This window comes from Pollicipes pollicipes, unplaced genomic scaffold (genome assembly GCF_011947565.3).
Source record: "Pollicipes pollicipes isolate AB1234 unplaced genomic scaffold, Ppol_2.1 Scaffold_5724;HRSCAF=6776_pilon_pilon_pilon, whole genome shotgun sequence".
Taxonomy (NCBI): Eukaryota; Metazoa; Arthropoda; class Thecostraca; order Pollicipedomorpha; family Pollicipedidae; genus Pollicipes; species Pollicipes pollicipes.
This window is the reverse complement of record NW_023596746.1, coordinates 4752666-4771764: the sequence shown is the minus strand read 5'-3', so window position 1 is coordinate 4771764 and position 19099 is coordinate 4752666. Positions and strand designations below refer to the sequence as shown.

The 19099-nt window shown below is 49.2% G+C and overlaps 1 protein-coding gene across 1 annotated transcript in view; it reads right to left on the bottom strand.

Annotated features, from left to right (window-relative positions):
- LOC119102355 (box C/D snoRNA protein 1) overlaps positions 1–19069 on the bottom strand; it is a 40092-nt gene extending 21023 nt beyond the window's left edge. Inside the window, exon 1 of the mRNA XM_037225725.1 lies at positions 19062–19069. Within this exon, the coding sequence (XP_037081620.1) occupies positions 19062–19069 (8 nt within the window). The remainder of the gene's footprint in view (positions 1–19061) is intronic.
- Between the last annotated feature and the right edge of the window lie 30 nt (positions 19070–19099).

Sequence of the window (19099 nt, the reverse complement as noted above, 5' to 3'; positions counted from 1 at the left end):
CTCCTCAACGCGTCATGGTTGGATTACGTCATCGCACCTTGAACAACACTGATTGAGAACCAGTTGAGCGCCGTTATATCTGGAAATCGCGCTCACAAGGGCCAAATATGAATGCCTCGGCAATCATATATTGTTTAGGCTTTTCGTCAAGTGGCCAACGGAACGGCAGAATTTGAACGATGTACTATAACCCCATGCATGCTAAGGTGACTTTGAAATGCTCTCCCGATATACCTTTCTGTATTTCGCAGGCGTTTAGCTCAGAAACTAGATGGGTTTAGGTCTAAAAAAGGGCAGGATTGTAAACAGAACCGAAAGGTCTTCAAGATGGTTATTTCAGTTCAAAACCCCATATAAATGTGGGGCACTCCCTTCAACTTCCCATTTTTGCGTGAATCACGAGCGGTGAGCGAAAATTTTGATCTGAATTTGGCGTCGTACCACGTTTTCAATTCGGCTTTGTCATGACACCTCAATTATAATCAAGAACATGATTATAAGAAAAAGTACTCAGTGCTCAACTGTGTTCAATGCATCATAATAAGCAATTCACATGACCAATAGTTGTGTGGGATTGAGGCTAAAAGAAGACTGCTGCAATTGGATACATAGAAATGCGTTGTAAACACATCGGTGAGGAAGAGTTTGTGATAACAGTAGCATTGAAAATACATGTGCCTCCAATAAATGTACAATAAAACCTCCACATGCATACTTATTATTAAACTGTTGTCGTGCTTCCAGAGGTGCAGATAAATTTCCGTCAAATGGATGCATTTTATATTGTAGCGGAACTAGGTCACCTAGTCGTGTGGGTCACCAATAGGTGGCGCCAACGAGTGCTGTTGTTGTGTGTGGCCTTGTGCGTCGCGTGGGAACCGTGTGCGTCCCCACAGCTTCGCTGCTCTGTTAATGTTATGTTATGATATTAGTGATATACCTACCACAGAACGGTTGACAGTATAGCCATTGTTTGGCCGCTATTGGCATATTGACTACCGGAACTAGGCAGATGTTTGCTACTGTCAAGTGTGGTACTCGAACCGAGCCATATCGTTAAAACACAGGCTCTCGTCGACCCATTCGGTGGCCATGCACCAGTCTGACAAGACCTCAGCAAGTGGTTTGTTCCTATTGCGGCCCGCAGCCAAGGAGTTTTTTTTTCGCATCGTCGTTCTCGTCGCTTTTCCCTTCGCACTAGCTCCAAACACGCCTTTTCGCTTAATTTTTGTTGTTCCCTTCTCACCCCCCTAATATGGGTAAGCGAAGCAAGTGGAAGAAGGATGACACCGACACAGAATCGAACCCGGCCTCCGACATTGATACGCCCCTGGATACAGATGACGGAAGTGCTACCGGCCCCGCTTTGGCTGCAGCATCGCCTGATGACTCTTGCGCGCCCCAGGCTATGACCGTTGGTGCGCACACTTCCACCACGGTGGCTGGACAGCAGGCGTCTCCGTCTAACGCCCCGGTTCCGACCCTCGCTCGTCTTTGACCACTCCGGTGCCTGCTCGCCCTGATGCTGACCCTCGCTCGACAATGGCCAGTGTTCGCCTGCCCTCTGAGCCAATTCTAGATCCTCTCGGATCGTGCGTTGTTGTTCAGCCTTGTGATGAAAATGTGTCATTCCGGAAGATCAACTTTTTTCTAGCCATCGAGGCAAATCAAGGCTATCTGCGGTCCTTGCGAACTCAAAATTGAAGCACCGGCAAACGGATCACTCATCATTAAAACAACTACTCGCACACAAACCAAGGCCCTACTAAAAGCAACTGAATTTTGTGGTAAACAAGTAAAAGTCTCCCTGCACCATGCCAGAAGCACCAGTAAGGGCACCGTCTTCGCGCCTGAGCTTCGTTTCATGACGGAGGACGAGATCCTGGCGGAGCTCAGAGATGAGCAAGTTTGCCATGTCCTACGGCTGACGACTTTCAGAGATGGTCAGCGTCGCGACACCAACCTGCTCGTTATCACCCTTGCTACCACCCGACTTCCAGACACGCTCACCGCTGGTTACCTTCGTTATAAAGTAAGAGTATTCATTCCAAATCCACTCAGGTGTTTCAAATGTCAAAGGTTCGGACACGACAGCAAGTACTGCAAACAGACACGACAGCAAGTACTGCAAACAGAGTGCCAGACACTCGAAGACTCCTCACGAGGGGTCTGCCTGCACATCACCCCAGAAATGCCTGAGCTGTGGAAGTGCTGATCACGCCGCCAACTCTCCTCAGTGCCCCACACGGAAAAAATAAATTTGTTCTGAAAACGCAAAGACAGGTGTGTCGTGCCCCGAGGCACGGCGCACTATTTAATCCCAAATGTCATCGCAGCCCAGCAAAACATATGCACAAGTAGCAAAAGCCACGGTGGTCACATGTGGAATACAGGCAGACTTTATTACCCATCTGCCTCCCCTGAGGCTTCTCACCCCCCACCCCTCGGTCTCAGCTGAGTCAACTACGACGAAAAATGCCGTGGAGTCGCCCCTGGCTGGGCGCGCGGATGCCCAGGCGCCCGTGCACCCCCCTCCCCAGGTTGGCCGACGTTCCAGCCCGCCGGCTGTACGTGATTCACGTGCGGGTCAGGCCGTCCGGCGTTCTAGCCCGCCGGCTATGAACAGTCGGCGGCCCGGTCCCTCTGGCCATCACGCGAACATTACCCCCCCCCCCCCCCCCCACCCCACCACAACATCTGTCGAACCACGCCCGAACGAAGACCGTCGGTCCCGCACATTGGTGAGGGTGGCGATGAGACGGCCCCGGTCTGTTTCGTTCGAGCGATTCCCATCAACCGGGGGGAATGGGTCCCTTCATCATTAAATGTCTTTCATCTTACAGTGGAATTGTTGCGGTCTCATTTCAAAATGGCTCGAAATGAAAGCACCTTTTGCCGTATTAGCTCCAATCATCATTGCCGTACAGGAAACATGGCTTCGTCTCACCGATACATATAACTTTAAAATGACAAATTCCTCGTTATATCGCTGTGACACCACGGACCGTGAGCGTCGCCAAGGTGGGGTGGCGCCGTACATCAGTCAATAATTAACACACACGCCACTCACTCTTAACACACATCTTCAGGCTGTTGCATGTTCAGTTCGACTGCATGGCCGTACCATCGATATGTGCTCAATATACATTACACCAAATTATAATAATACGGAGTTCTTACGGGAACTCGACCAACTCGTTGCTCAATTTCAAAACCCTTTTCTCATCCTCAGCGGTCTCAACGTTCACAGTCCAACTTGGAGTAACGGCACCCAATTCGTTGATCGCCGAGGACATTTGTTGAAGATTTTATTGATACACACACCTTAGTCCTGCTAAACAAAGGCAATAATACTTATCACCACTTGGCCACTGGAACAGGAACAGCCATCGACCTGTCGCTGTGCTCTCCCTCAATAACGACATACTTTGATTGCGCTGTTGAGGGAGATATACACGACAGCGAACATTTTCCAATTAAACTTAACACCACTTTTGACGCAACCGCTGACGAAGTTTTGCGATTCATACCCCGCTGGAATATACGAAAAGCAAACTGGGCCAAATTTCAAAACTTTGTTGTGTGAAGCGAGACTGTTATGAATCACCAGAGCAGGGTGCTGACCTTATTACACATATTATTCATGCTGCAGCGACCGCGACAATTCCACTGACTAAAACCCCATCACGCCGCATCCCAGTACCATGGTGGACGACCGAAGTTAAGAAAGCTGTTGCGCGTCGGAAACGTGCTTTCCGCTGCTTTCGTCGCCACCATGATGCACCTCATCTTCTTGCCCGAAATTATGAGCGTGCTCGAACCAGACGAATTATAAGGAGTGCCAAACGTCATTCTTGGCAAGCATACATCCAGCAGTTCACTGCTGCTCCTCCCCTAAACCAACTATGGGGACTGGTTCGAGCAATTTCCGGAAAACGCACTTTTATTTCATTGCCCACTTTACACATTAATAGCCAAATAATTCCGGCAACACCTCTTATCACCAATGCTCTTGCTGAAAGTCTTTCTCAGTGTAGCTCATCCGGAATTACCAACCATGATCTGTGGAAACTGCGCCAACCCGTTTTCGTTTACATCCTAATTGTTTTGCTTCCGATAATACCGAAGACTATAATTTGCCATTTTCATTCCTGGAACCACGAAAGGCTATAAAATCCGCCGGCAACACCTCGGTAGGTCATGATCAATTAGATTATTCTTTTTTAGTAATCTTTCAGAAGATATGATTCGTTTTATTTCGGCAGTTTTCATTGATTTGGAGTGAACTCATGTTTTTCCTGACGCCTGGAAAGACACCATAATTATTCCACTTCCAAAGCCAGGAAAAGACACCAAAGATCCATCAAATTATCGTCCTATTGCACTTACCAGCTGTCTGGGAAAACTTTTTGAGCAGATGGTGGTGAAGCGAATTTCTTGGATTGCATAACGAGACTGCCTGCTTTCAAAAAATCAATGTGGTTTCCAACACAGTCGCAGCACAATAGACCATATCATCAGACTTGAAACTGACATCAGACGCTCCTTTAAATATCGATACCACACGACTGCTGTATTCCTGGATATTAGCCGAGCCTACGACATGGTCTTAAAACCTGCACTAATTTTCAAGCTCCATCAGTTAGGGTTTAAAGGACATTTGGCGCATTATATTATTGGGTTTCTTTCCGGCATCAGACCATTTCGTGTGAGATGCAGATCCGCCGTATCCGACACTCACCATCTAGAGAACAGCCTCCCACAAGGGAGCTGTATCTCACCAATTCTCTTTAATTTTATGATAAACGATTTATTTGACTTACTACCATCGGGCATTTCCTCTTTACTTTTTACGGATGATAGCGTGATCTGGTGCTCGGACGCTGAATATGACCATTCGCCTGCCACGGCCCCAAGCCGCCCTAAACAAGATGCAGCAGTGGTCAGGGCGACACGTGTACCGTTTCTCCGCTTCCAAATCTGCAGTCATGATTTTCAGCAGAAATATACGTACTCCCAATTTTCGGCTTCGACTGGAATTTTGATGATCTCAAAGGTTTTTTCACAAATCATGTTCAACAAACATTTAATTGTCTAATTTCCAACTATCGAAATAGCAGCTTTGTGTACACCGATGGCTCCAAGGCCAATAACCACACCGGATGTGCAATTATGTGCACTGAACATCATCATCAAAATTGTCGATTACCGGATGGCACCTCAGTATATTTGGGTGAATTATTTGCTCTTTTTCTTGCATTGCAACACATTCAACAACACACCCATACAACGAACACAATAGTGATTTGTTCGGATTCAAAGACAGCTTTACAATTCTTATTGACGCAGACTTCACCCACCTCCTCCTTGTTAAAATCGTCAATCTCTATCATATATTACACACACAGGACATGAATATCAAATTTCTATGGATTCCAGGACATACAAGCATCATGGGCAGTGAACGGGCTGACCAACTAGCTAAGGAAGCTTTAACAGGCCCACACATCATAGAGATCCCCGTTGATCATGCATCTACAAAACATTCCACTCGCACAATGACAAAACATTTTTGGCATCGACAATGGACTGATACTACCAGAACACAACTTCATGATACCAAACCAGACATAACCCCTTGGCCATTAACACATGTAAAGACCGTCTGGAGGAGAAGGTGCTGGCCCGTCTACGAATCGGACACGCCACGCTCACGCATAGTTACATATACTTAAGTCAACCTCGTCCTCACTGTCAGCCGCGCGATCATCCACTTTCGGTTAAACATATTGTCATTGAGTGCACACAATATCAACAGCAACGCAGAGATTTGCACGCCTTTTGTCGTAAGCAAAATATCGAATTTTCTTTAAAAATACGTCCTTGGCGGTGACCATCCTCAACTGCTTAACATTGTCTTTAACTTTCTCAGAGTTACCGGCTTGCTTCAAGCTTTGTAAATATCAATAAACGTATCCTTTTCTTCACATACATAATTACACCAATTCGAAATAACATCATCCAGGCGTGAAATGGTCTGAACAGGCCAAAGCGCCTCAAACAAATAAACTGATACTATCGTTAAAATACTTTTTGTGCAATCTGACAGCACAATGTTCTTTGCTCTTCGTGATCCGTCCCTCTCTGGACGCGCTTCCCTGCCTGTCAGTCCGGGCCGGCATCACCTCGATGCCGGCACCGAAGTTTCAAACCGGACCAGCACGACCAACGCAGCAGTGCTAGTCCCGGCCACTCGGCCGCAACCAACCGGTTGACAGCCCGAGTCCTGAGGTGCGGGTGATTACGCTTGTGTCGCACCGCACGGGGGCTCGGGTTGTTAACTGAACAAAACGAAGGGCAACTACTGCCACATTTTCTCTTTCGTCGCCGAATACAGTGAAGTGTGCGACAATATTACGTAAACTATTTCTATTTCATTTCATATTTCATGCGGACTACTTCTTCATCAGCATAAGAAAGTGATAACTGACCAGGCTTCAAAATAAATTTGATTCAAATGCGTAAAATTGGGCGTTACTAAATGATATCATTATCCGCTGCATACAGCGATGCACCTGAAACCTAAAAACCTTGCAACCTGAAAGTCTGCTTTAATCCAGAATGGTTGAATTCCGTCTGATGGTAGAAGAACGTTGCCACACACTAATTTTAAAACGCTTTGGCCACACGGTTCCAGATGAAGCACAAACGTTCCAGTAATATCGTCCCGAAAAGCGTAAGGCTATCAAAACCATGTCACTGTTCCAATCAATGATATCATGTATTTATTCGAGTTTAACTAAGCGTGACTGCGTTTTATATCACAAGTGATACGTTTAGGCAAAAATAATTAGTGAAGCGGCAACTCACAGCCAATTTTCGTTTTACGAGCCCGTTGGCAGCAATGCGTAAAATGCTCGGAAAAAAGAGCGCAAATTGCCGCACAGTGACACCAATCACCGTGGAGGAAGTCCAGCTTCGGTACAGCTTTAAAATTATTCTGACAACACACACGATGTGGCGAAACGCGTGGTGGCAGGTTTGCCTTCCAGAACAAGCGTTCATGTATGGCTCGCCAACGAGGGCCTTTTCCTTGATAGTGTAGGTCTGGTTGCAGGGCACCCGATAGTCGTGTAGTCGCGTGGCACAGTAAGTGGGTCCCTTTCGGACTATTTGGATAAGCGACAGAGGAAAAATGGACCTGTTGAAGACGTATTACAAAATTGGGATGGTGGGTTCATAGTGCCCGCAGTAAGCTATGATAAGCGCGCATCAGATGAAAAATCTATGCCGGTAAAATTTTCGTTTTGGGGATGTTTTCTCACTTTGTAAGTGAGCTGGATCCATAATCTGAGCTATTGATGCCACGCCAAAATAAAAGGTATCACCTAATCTTGCTGTCCTATGAGATATTACAACAAAGAATCGGTCATATTTCAGTATCAATAGATATCAACATGGGCGTAGGAACAGAGGGAGGGGGGCAGGGGGGCCATGGCTCTTCCACTTTTCAAGATGGGGGACCAGCAATGTTAACTGTCCCCCACTTTTCAGATTAAGGTTGCATTTGGCTTACTATTGCGCTACATTAAACATGCATGCCGATTTACATAGTTCACCAGCCATCTTTCTTAAAGATGCGTAATCTTTTTCGTTTATTCATTGACCATTGCTTAGTGTTACAGCTACGAGGCCCAAGTCGCACGGCCTGGAGACTGCAGCGCCGGACGTCAAGGCTGTTATTGGCATGACTTGCAAACACGCATGTTCAACACCATATTACGTAGTTCTCTTATCAGTAATTAGCTCTGACAGGATCTTGAGCATTTTAAGACGAACATGCGTTAGCCATGTTGACACAAGAAACCCCATTTCACCTACAATCTACAGTCAGGGAGAACTCAATATCTCTGAAGAACACAGAAAAGCACGGAACTAGAATCTATGTGACAACTATCGGACTACCTGCGGCGATCAGGGATGTTGTTGCGTGAATGAGGGTTCCTGCGCTGATCCGGGGCTAACTGCGCGGGTCAGAAGGCCTCCCGTGTCAGGGATAGGAACAACGTAACATGATATACCCTGCTAATGGCCTTCGGATCGATCGGGAAATCCCGCCCCGTGCCACCAGAATGATAGCCAGAAGACTATTCAAGTCTTACGTGTTCTGTCTGCCCAGACCAGACACTAGCGCTGCGAGACGGCAACTGCATTAACCCGCGAGGCGAGCGGGCGGCGCCGACCCCGGCGGGCGGCGCGCCAGGCAATACACCGCCGGTCGGGGCAGCGGCGTACCAAGGTGCAGCAGCACTGGCGGCGCGAGCAGGGGCGGCCTCAGGCGCACGCCAGTGCCATCACGATACATCTCCCCCTTGAGCAAATACAAATAAATGCTAATACGCTTGCGAAACAAAATTACTGGCGACAGACTGCTGCTTCCCTGCTGCTTCCCTGCTTCTTCCCTGCTTCTTCCCTACTGCCTCCCTGCTGCTTCCCTGCTGCTGCTCTGCTGCTTCTCAGGCTGCTCCTCCCCTTCTGCTTCTCAGACTGCTCCTTCTCTGCTGCTTTCCTGCTGCTTCCAATCTGCTTCCCTGTTGCTTCTCTGCTGCTTCTTTTTGATACTTCTCAGGAAACGCGGCCACTGCGTGTTTTACGCGGACTGAAACTAAGCAGTGGCGGTGGGTCTTGAGTCTGGGGCACTTGCGCGTTGCAGGGCTGGGCCGCAGCTTCTGTCAGCGGCGGCAGTGACGGCGGCGGCGCCGCTGTCGACAAGGGCGACGGCACAGCTGGTGGTGGCCGTGGCACCACCGATCGTGGTGCAGGCGCGGGTTCGCGCGGCTGCGGTTGCAGCAGCGCCGGTGGCGCCACCTCAGCATGGCGGTCAGAGAAGAGATCTGGAGCGGGCACCCTGTGTGCAGAACGGTCAGCACGCCGCGTGGAACCGTGCTGTGTCAAGACCTGAAACGGAGTGATCTGCATCAGAGGACGTCGGTTGCGACGATAGCGAGCACCCTTGAGCTCCACAAGGTATCTGCTTCTAGAGAGCTTCTCTATGACGGTGGCGGGCTCGGACCAGCTTGCCTCCTTCTCCGTCTTGATCCGAACATGATCCCCAGGCTGTAGCTGCTGAAGATCGCGGGCACCGCGTCTCCGGTTGAAGCACGTCTCCAGCTTCTTCTTCCTCTGCCGATCTCGGAGTTTGGCATGCTGCCATGTCGCTTCTCCAGTTGGCTGAGCGATGGGGAGACGAGATTGAAGTTCGCGTCCCATCAGGAGACGGGCTGGGGAGTATCCGGTTGCTTCCACAGGCGTCGTGCGGTAGTTGAGGAGGGCCAGGTGGGAGTCCCTCTGGCGAAGTATCCACTTGGCGGTTCTCACGGCCCGTTCAGCTGCTCCTTTGGAAGACGGCGTGTGCGGGTCTGTGATACGGTTTGTGAAGCCGTAGGACGCTGTGAAGTTGGCGAACGAGCTTGAAGTGAACTGCGTTCCTCCGTCTGTTGTCACGAGGTCTGGAATCCCCAAGCGGGAAAACAGGCGCTTCAGATGCTCGATGACTGCCCTGCTGGTGAGACTCGGGAGGCGTTGTATCTCCAGATACCTGCTGAAGATGTCCACCGCGACGAGCCAGTTGCAGTTGTTGAAGTGGGAGACGTCTGCTGCAACGCACGTCCCCGGTCTTGATGGCGTTGGGGTTGTCACCAGTGGCTCAGGGTGCTGGGCGGGCGCGTTCACCTGACAGAACGAGCAGCTCTCGAGATGACGCTTCAGGTCGATGCTGAGTTGAGGCCACCAGATCAATACTGCTGCCCTCTGGCGACACTTGTTTAGACCGAAGTGTCCGTCATCATGTAGTCGAGTGAGCATTTCATCTCGCAGACTCTGAGGGATGACGATGCGTCGCCCGTGCATCAGCAGTGTACCACACGTTAGGTACAGCAAGCTCATCTCTCCCCGAGAGGCGAAGTAGTCCAGCAGGTCGGGATGCTTCGCTCCCCCCTTCCAGCCAGAGAGAGTCTGCTGAACTACGCGCTGTAGGGGTTCGTCTGCTTGCTGCGCCTTGCTGATCTCCACCAGACGCTGCGGTGTGGCGGGAAGATCGCTGAAGATTCTCTCGCAGAATCCATGTATGTATTCTTGAAGTACAGCGCCGATTTCATCCTGCTTCTGAAGCGGGCAACGTGAGAGGAAGTCAGGCACCAGGTGCTGCTTCCCTGGAACGAAGACCGCTGTGGCATTGTATCGCATTAAGCGCATGAGCACGCGCTGGCATCTGATCGGCGCATCCACGAGATTTTTCGTGTTAACCAGCGGGATCAGAGGCTTGTGGTCCAGATGCAGCTCGAACGACGGCAGTCCGAACAGGAACATGTGCATTTTCTCGCACGTCCACGTCGCGGAGAGTAGTTCCTTCTCGATCTGGGCCCATCTGGTCTCGGTGTCAGTCAGGCTTCTGCTGCAGAACGCGACGGGTTTGAAGACGGAGCCGTGCTTCTGGAGAACACATCCTCCGATGCCGAAACTGCTGGCGTCGGCGCTGACCACTGTCTATCGTGCTGGATCGTAGAACGCCAGAACTGGAGCTGAAGTGACGGCTGCTTTCACGTCATCCAGCGCCTGCTGCTGCTGTGGTGTCCAGATCCATGCTACGTTCTTCTTCAGAAGCTCGTTCAGCGGTCTCAAGCACTCCTGGATGTGTGGAACGAACCGGCCCAGGAAGTTGATTAATCCGAGCAGAGACCTTAGTTCATTGACATTCTTTGGCGGTTGGAACTGCTGGATCACTTCGAGCATCTCTTCGTCCATGCTGATGCCTTTCTTGCTAATCTTCATCCCCAAAAGCTTGACCTCGTTTTTCCCGAAATCACACTTTTTCCTGTTCAGCTTGAGGCCAGACTCGTGGATCCTCCTGATGACGGCTTCGAGACGTGCATCGTGACTGGCAGCATCTCCGAACACCATGGTGTCGTCCATGTAAACGATGACTCCGGGCAGTCCGTCCAGCATCTCCTCCATCTTCCGCTGGAAGCACTCCGGTGCGAGCGAGATCCCCATCGGCAGTCGCAGGAACCTCTTCCTGCCGAACGGAGTGATGAACGTGGTGATCTTGGAGCTCGCCTCGTCCAGCGGGATCTGGTAGAAACCGGAAGAGGCGTCCAGCTTGGTGAAGAGCGTCGCGCCACTCAGCTTGGAGGTCAGCTGCTCCAGAGTAGGGATCAGGAACACCTGTCGCTTCACAGACTGGTTGAGTCTCTTGTAGTTAACCGTGATGAGGACACCGCTGCTCTTGGGCTTCGAGACGGGGACCAGCGCAGAGACCCAGTCCGTTGGCTCGGTCTCCGACGTGATGATGCCGTGATGCTTCATCTTCTTCAGCTCCTCTTCCACCGGCTTCATCAGTGGCAGCGGGATGCTTCTTGCAGTGGTAAGGGCGACTGGAACAGCATCTTCACAGAGCTGAATGCTGACCGGTGCTGTCTTCAGGAGGCCTGCCTCCCCGAAGACGTCTTCGTTGACTTCACCTGTGAACCTCAGTACGCCCAGGCGCGAGCAAGCAGACCTGGAGGGGAGATCATCAGCTGAGTCAACAACGTAGAACACTTCAGGCTCGGCTTTGTTCTTGAACATGGGTGTTCCGTGCATCTTTCCTTCTACTTTTAGCACGCTACCAACACTTGTCAGAGTATTTGAAGCATGTTGAAGCGGCGGCAGCTTCAGCTTCTTGTACGTTTTCAGCGTCAGAATGCTAACATCAGCGCCAGAGTCAACTTTGAAAGCGACTCGTTGACCATTTAGGACTGAAACTCTCCATGGCGCACAAGCTTTGTCTACTTCGCCGACAAAAATGTTGGGCGGCGATGGTTGTTCAATGGGCTCCGTCCGCTCAATCGCTCCGACACCGTTGGAGCAGATGCAAAATGATCCATTTTCTGACAGCTGTCACAGATTTTTCCCTTAGCGGGACAATCTTTCGGAGACACATGACGTGCTCTTCCACAGTGTCTACATGCTGTTGAAAAGTCGGCACGCTGACTATGCTGTTACCGTTGCGCGGTGGAAGGCTGCTGTTGACGTTTGTACTGCTGGTGCTGCTGACGCGGCTGCCTATGCTGCGCCGGTGCACAAACCCTACTGATGTCAGGCGGACCAGAGCTGTCACGGCCGTTCACGATCTCGACATTACGCATCATCGAAATGACGGTATTTACAGACACTTTCTCCTCTTGTGACTTCAGCTGAATTCTACGGGACAGCTCCCTGTCAGACATTCCTGAGGTGAGACGATCTCTGACACGCTCATCAGCGTCAGCGAAGCTGCAGTGCTCAGCTAGAGAGAACAAAGCTCTGATGTACGATAAGTTAGTCTCGCTTGAGCTTTGAGATCTAAGCTCGAAGTTGTGACGCTCTGCAATAAAATTCCTTTTCGGAATGAAGTACCCGTCTAGCTTTGAGACAACAACTTCAAAATCCTCCTTCTGCTCAGCAGTAAGCTTTAATGTTGGTACGATATGCTCAGCCTGCGGACCCATACTGTAAATCAACGCAGCTACTTGAACGTCACCGTCCTCTTTGTATAGTCCCGATGTCAGTCTGTAGCGGACGAACCGATCACGCCAGGTCGGCCACCTCTCAGGCGATGTGAGGTCGAATTCCTCAGGAGGACGAAATCCAGGCATCTCGATTTACTCCACAGCTCACACTGCTTAAATTAATGTGCTACTCACGCTTGCTTAAGCTTACTCTAGGTTCAATGCGGCTGCGCCATATTCAAGTCTTACGTGCTCTGTCTGCCCAGACCAGACACGAGCGCTGCGAGACGGCAACTGCATTAATCCGCGAGGCGAGCGGGCGGCGCCGACCCCGGCGGGCGGCGCGCCAGGCAGTACACCGCCGGTCGGGGCAGCGGCGTACCAAGGTGAAGCAGCACTGGCGGCGCGAGCAGGGGCGGCCTCAGGCGCACGCCAGTAACATCACGATACAAAGACAATTCGCGGTGGGACGGAATGGCCCTCTGGCCCTTGACCGGAAACGAAAATGTACCCCTGGTGTTCTACTCAAGAGGCCCCTTGCCCGGAAGGAAATAAGGGGTCTTATTATTGTTGGGTAGAGTGGCGGTCTCATTATCGTTGAATAGGGTGGGTCGGAACTAAGTTTAAAAATCAGCAAGGTCATGACATGTTTACCTGAGAATGTTTATTTTTTCACAATGGATTAGTGAAACAAACTACACTGGCATGGGCTGCAGCTTCCGTAAAACCGAACCGCTTCAGCCACCGCAAGTGCCACCGGACGGCGGGCGCCGTGGTAATATGTCTTCTGGATAGATAATTAGCTGCGAAACACGAAAAAAGAGATTTTATTTTAACTCTTCCAGTTCAACCACCAGATTCCAGCCCAACTTCGCTGTGCTTTAAGGGACAATCCGTTGTTTTCATCAGTCTAAAGATTGCAGACGTGAAGTATGCGCTCAGACTGCCTTCTAAATGTAAGATCTGATGTCATGAATCGTCCAAGGATACTTTTTTTAGAAGCGCAGTCATTTTCGTCAACTCGTTGGCCATAACTTGATGTTAGCTGCTAGGCCGACGTTGCGCGGCCTACGGAAACTGAAACGCCTGGGGCCAAGACTTGCGTTTCTAAAATTTTCGAGTGCGCATGCTCAAAATGACGTCGCATGCCCTGTATTACTAGTCGATTTAAGTGTTCAAGGTTAACCATTCCAGAAACGCCGCCATTTTCGTCCACCGGTGGGACGCGGATTATGGAGACTGCAACGCCTGGTGTCGAGTTTTTTGTTGCTAAGATTTGCGAGCGCGCATGTTAGAAAACATGCTACATAAATCGTATCACTAATCGACTCTGACTGAATGGTGAACATTTTCAGGCAAACATGGCTTGGCCATATTAATACACACTGTTGACGACTCGATCTGCAATAAACTTTTCATCTTCAAATTTGGATAAAAAAATATCAACCTACGACCTCCCTTCGTGATGTCCTCAATGTCTTCAGAACCCAGATAACAATTTTAACAAAGCTTCTGAATTCTGTCGGTTTAGAAAGAACCAACTAACCATTGTAAATTAAGAGCGCAGTTGATTTATTCCATGCAGTCGTTCAACGCCTGATTTCTGCAGTTTATTGACCTCAAAATACAAACAGAATTGAGCTCGCGGTAGCTCCTGGTTTCTGCTCTGGTTACAAGGTGAAAATAGCAATAAGGCGAAGAAAACTGTGTCACTTGTTAACAAGTAAGCTATACCCGGTTTTTTTGGAGGGGGGCACCATAAAATGGACTTTTGTCAACATTGTGTTCCCCCTTGGCAGGGCTCTGGCTAGGCCCCTGCCTACACACAAAGCAAATCAAGTCGTATACGTCGCATGATGGGCAATGAAATGTCCGTTGGGCCAATTCATTCCTAAGGCAGACAGCTTCCCGGAGGCTATTTTTCTGCGATAGCGTCGTGTGAGGGAAGACAGTTCGGAAAAAGATATTGCTGTAGATGTCCAACACGTGTTCCATACACCATGTAGTAGTAACGCTAGTCCAAAAGTATGCGGCAAAGCAGCCATGCGATCACTTTGCAGTCAGTCATGAGGGAGACATCCGAGCCGGGGTAGTGGCCACCGACGGCGGACAGGAGCAGGGCCTAGATAAGGAGCATATGGCAGATGGGCGTTATTATGTGGCTTGATTCTTAACAGAAAATCTCCAGTTTTATGGCTTTTGTCACATTGTTTCTAGCAGTTTCAAGCTCCCGAATTTGCTTCTGCCTAAAATGCTGCGACAAGTCTCATCTCTTGAAAAGCAGCCAGCGAAATGAAGGCGCGTGAAAAATCTGTCCCACTGTGAGCCATCGATCCACTTTCAAAATTCTCACCCGCCTATATCCAGACCATATTTTGACATCTACGCTATGGGGGCAGATGCTGCCTTAATGACCCAAAATGCTTACCCCCTCGTGGAATTTCGCCTCCCCAGGGAAGACAATGTTTAAATGGACGAATAATCTACGGAAACTGGAAAGCCTTATTTGCCAAACGACAGATGAGTCGAATAGGCAAGATTGTGCACCAGTGATAAACAGCTCTAGACACATATCTAGCATATCGGCCATGACATTTGAATAAAGAACGATAACAACCTCCATTCCTATCCCCCGCCGGTCATCGGGCTCGCTTTCCAAGAAAAAGTTCCTGAAGTACACCCTGAGCTTACCCCCCCCCCCCCACTTTTTGAAACGTTCCTATGCCTGTGGATATCAATACTATAATCGGCATCAATAGCATATTTAGTTGCGGGGAAAGGCGCCTGGGCTTACACGGAGGATATTATATTGAGTTTACAGCTTCATATTCCACAGCTGCATCCTCCATGGCGACGCCATTACAAGGAATAATCAAAAAAGATCGTCCTGGTGTAATGACCAACTCTTTCCCACATTTTTTTATGATTCAGCCAAAAATATTGAGGGTCTTAAGCCAACATGGGGGGGGGGGCAGATCAACATATGGGGCAGGGCCCCCAAAAAGAATGCGAATCGGCACCTGTGAACTCAAATACTTCAATACGCATCCACGCGTTAAGCGAGTAGAACCCTTCCGGCTACCAGTAACTAAATCGGAATGCAGGCGTGCTAACCAGCTGAGCTATTGTGATGGACTACGGAATAGAAGGGAAGGGAAACATCGGTCGTAACCTTTACGGACCAGCTCCAGCAGTAAAGGCAAAAACGATGACGTCTCTGAAGCAACCAAACGACACACTAATGAAAACTGAAAACAAGGCGTAATAGAAAGGCATTACCTCTTTTAATGTGGTTAATTGTGTCTCACGTCCATTTAAATAGGACGACTAGACCACCACACCGATATGTTTGAATGTGCCGAGTTCGGCGCGGAGCGGCGGTGCCTCGGACAGAATCATGTAGCCTAGATTGAAGCATATAAAAATTACTACCGTTCTCAGGAGTCTCAGGCGTGAGATGTATCTGAATGCTCAAGCCATGCAAAAGACAGGACCGGCCATGCCAGTGTAGGATTTTAATGCTGCCGAGCTTTTATATAAAAACCATGCATTCAGGAATCTGTGCCATGGTCTTAATCACCCCTGGCCCACGGAAGTGACACATTCTAAACATCAAAATGGACAATCTGATTTTGTTATGGTTTCCTGTTCTTCGTTCTAAATATGTCAGTTCTTTAATCCAATGCTGCCAATGCTCTCGCTCCTAGCTCGCCCGCAAAAAATGGAAATTTTCCTTCCCTTCCATAGCTCATCCCAATCACTGTTGGCTAGAGCTCCTGAGCTCAAATCGACATCCCAGTGGCAGATATGGCTCAAGTATCGTTGTGCACTCATTATTTGGCCCCGGCTGGTATGAACTGTGGCCGGTAGCCGCGAAGGTCAGTTGACGTCATAAAGATTCTACCCTCAGGGCTGGACAGACAGCGCAAGGGATGCGGCACGTTAACATACACCCGGATGGCCGGCTAGATACTTGATTCGCACGGTGGGGGGGGGGGGGGTCAGTTTGACCCCTCCCTGAGATCTCGGGGTGTAACTAAGGAAACTAGAAACACCAAATTGACAGGGTGTATTATTGACCTGTACGTGAACTCACTTAGGTCAAAATTTGAGCGTCCTTGGTCATAACCTTCGGGTCAAATAAGGTCAAACAAGGTCAATTTCCAGGTTGGCCTCCAAAGTGCCTTCAGAACCTAGGTAACTGTTTCTAAGCAAAAGGCCACGAGCCCATTTGAGGTCAGTGACTTAGTTTGACCATTCAAGGTCATGGTGACAAAAACAATGCAAAACTGCACTGAGTTTTGCATTTGACTAAGCGACAAAGACTACGCTAGGCAGTATGTTCCTAAAACAAAAAGTTAAACCGGTCATTTTAGGTCAATGACCTGTTCTGACCTCTAAGAAGTCAATGGAAGATATATAATGCAGTTCCTGCTGTCAATAAATTCGAAATGAACGCCAGAAACTATCTCATGCAGCCAGACCTAGAGCAATAAATCAGGTTGGTTTTGACCTCGGTCTGACCTTTATACCTGACCGTAGGTCAACATAATTTGCTCATTCAATATTTGTGGTGCCTAAGAAAGCATCTCAGAGATGTATGGCTTCGTCAAACACTCCGTTGTTGCATCAGATTAAACGATTCCCTACAACTTACCTTAGCTGAAACGATGGCCTGACTTTGACCTGCCATAGGTCAGCGAACTTGCAAGATGCGTCTAAATTTGTTATGTCAAACGATCTGCTATTCAACTGTCTATAGCTATGCGCAATTTGGCACGGCTACGCCGCACCGTTCGGAAACAATTCTGGAAAAAATGTTCGGGCGGGGGATCAATTTGACCCCCACACCCGAGCGCGTGTTAAGCTTCCACTGTAAAATTCTACCGTTGATCTAGCACTCCACAATCGAATAGTGATATCTGGCCTCACGCAACAGACACCACTTAGCGGAGGCGCTGAGCCCAAAATTTTACCCAATCAAAGGTTTTGGACCAGATCGTTTAAAAAAAAAACAACCGATTTGTCAGTTTTGTTTCGTGTATCTTTCCAACTTAGGGCCAGATGGTGATGGACGCATACTACCCACTTGCCCGCTTTGCGAACGAAATCTACCGCACAGCTCTCTTCAGTTCACTTCGATTCCATTCAGTCTTCATTATCACACTGTGGAAATGTGGGCCGGCCATTTAATACTTCCCCCTTCCTCTAACCTGTCTGGTGCCGTGGGCGTGAGCATGGGTCATGACTGTTCCGCACGTTATCTTTGTGCGGCGTTGCATTCCATGTTCCAGGATTCACCTTAAAAGGGAATGTTTGGCATCTGAAGATATCGAAGTGAGCATGAGATGAATTGAAACAAGCTCGCTTATAGCTGTTGGTATATTTTCTAAGTGGAAAAGGCTGCTGCATACAGCACAGTCCTCTGTTTGGTAAATATGTTGCTCAAAGTGTCATGGTTTGATTACGTCACCGTGGCTTTCACAACATTGACTGAGAGCCAATTGACGGCCGTTTTATCTGGAAATCACGCTAACGACTGCCAGGTATGAAAGCCTCGACAATTACATTTTCCTGGCCTTGATCCCCACATGGCTTGCGGAATGACAGGATTTGAATGACGTTATTATGTCACAAATGCCAAGGGGACTTTGAAGTACTCTCCCCGGTATACTTTTCCCCATTTTCGTGGGTGTCTAGCTCAGAAACTAGAAGGGCTTAGGTCTTAAGAAGGGCAGGATTGTTAACAGCTCCGAAAGATCTTCAAGACAGCTAATTCATTTCAAAACCAATAGCCTGTATAACCCATACAATCCATATAAATGTGGAACACTGCCTTTAAGAAGGCGCACTGGAGCAGGAAGGGCCTTTATTTTTACAGTAATTGCACAGTGGTCATTACTTTTCCTCACAAGCAACGCAATATGTGTGCGCTTCCCCCCCCCCCCCCCACCGCCCCCTCCTTTATACAGGATCTCCCGCAATATAATTAAAAGCACCCCTGCTGCTTGCTTGGCGAATACATACGGGAGACCTTCGAGATAGGATTCAGCCCGAACCCGGCGCCCCCAGTCTCCATTCATGGCGTCCGAGCTTTGCGCTGGTCTTGCAATGCAGGCTGGCAGGACTTCCGCTCCAAGACTGCCATCTTCCGCTCCGCTGGCGCACGCCCTGCTGTGTCGACCCAGGCAGCGGCGTAAACGGCGGTATGCCAAGTTCCATCTGGAGCCAACTCCTTGGAACAGACGATTTTTGGAAATTGGACCGTTGAGGAGCTGCGACACCATGACGCTGTGTTGTGGCGTATGAAGCATGGTCCGCTGCCGGCCACTGATGAGCGTCTAGGGCTTCTGCGTACTGAGCGCATTGGCAACTGCCTGCGCTGTTCTCATTGACTTAGAACGGCCTAGTCCAAAAAACAGTGCTGTTTGTGAGTACGGCATCGTTATTTTAATGCTTGGCCGCAACGATATATGCCAACTTATGAGGTCGGCAAGACCCCTGTGCCTATTTATCTAAGAAATGGCTTCTCACCGATGCATCTTCGTATGCCCTGATGAATTGCCAATGGC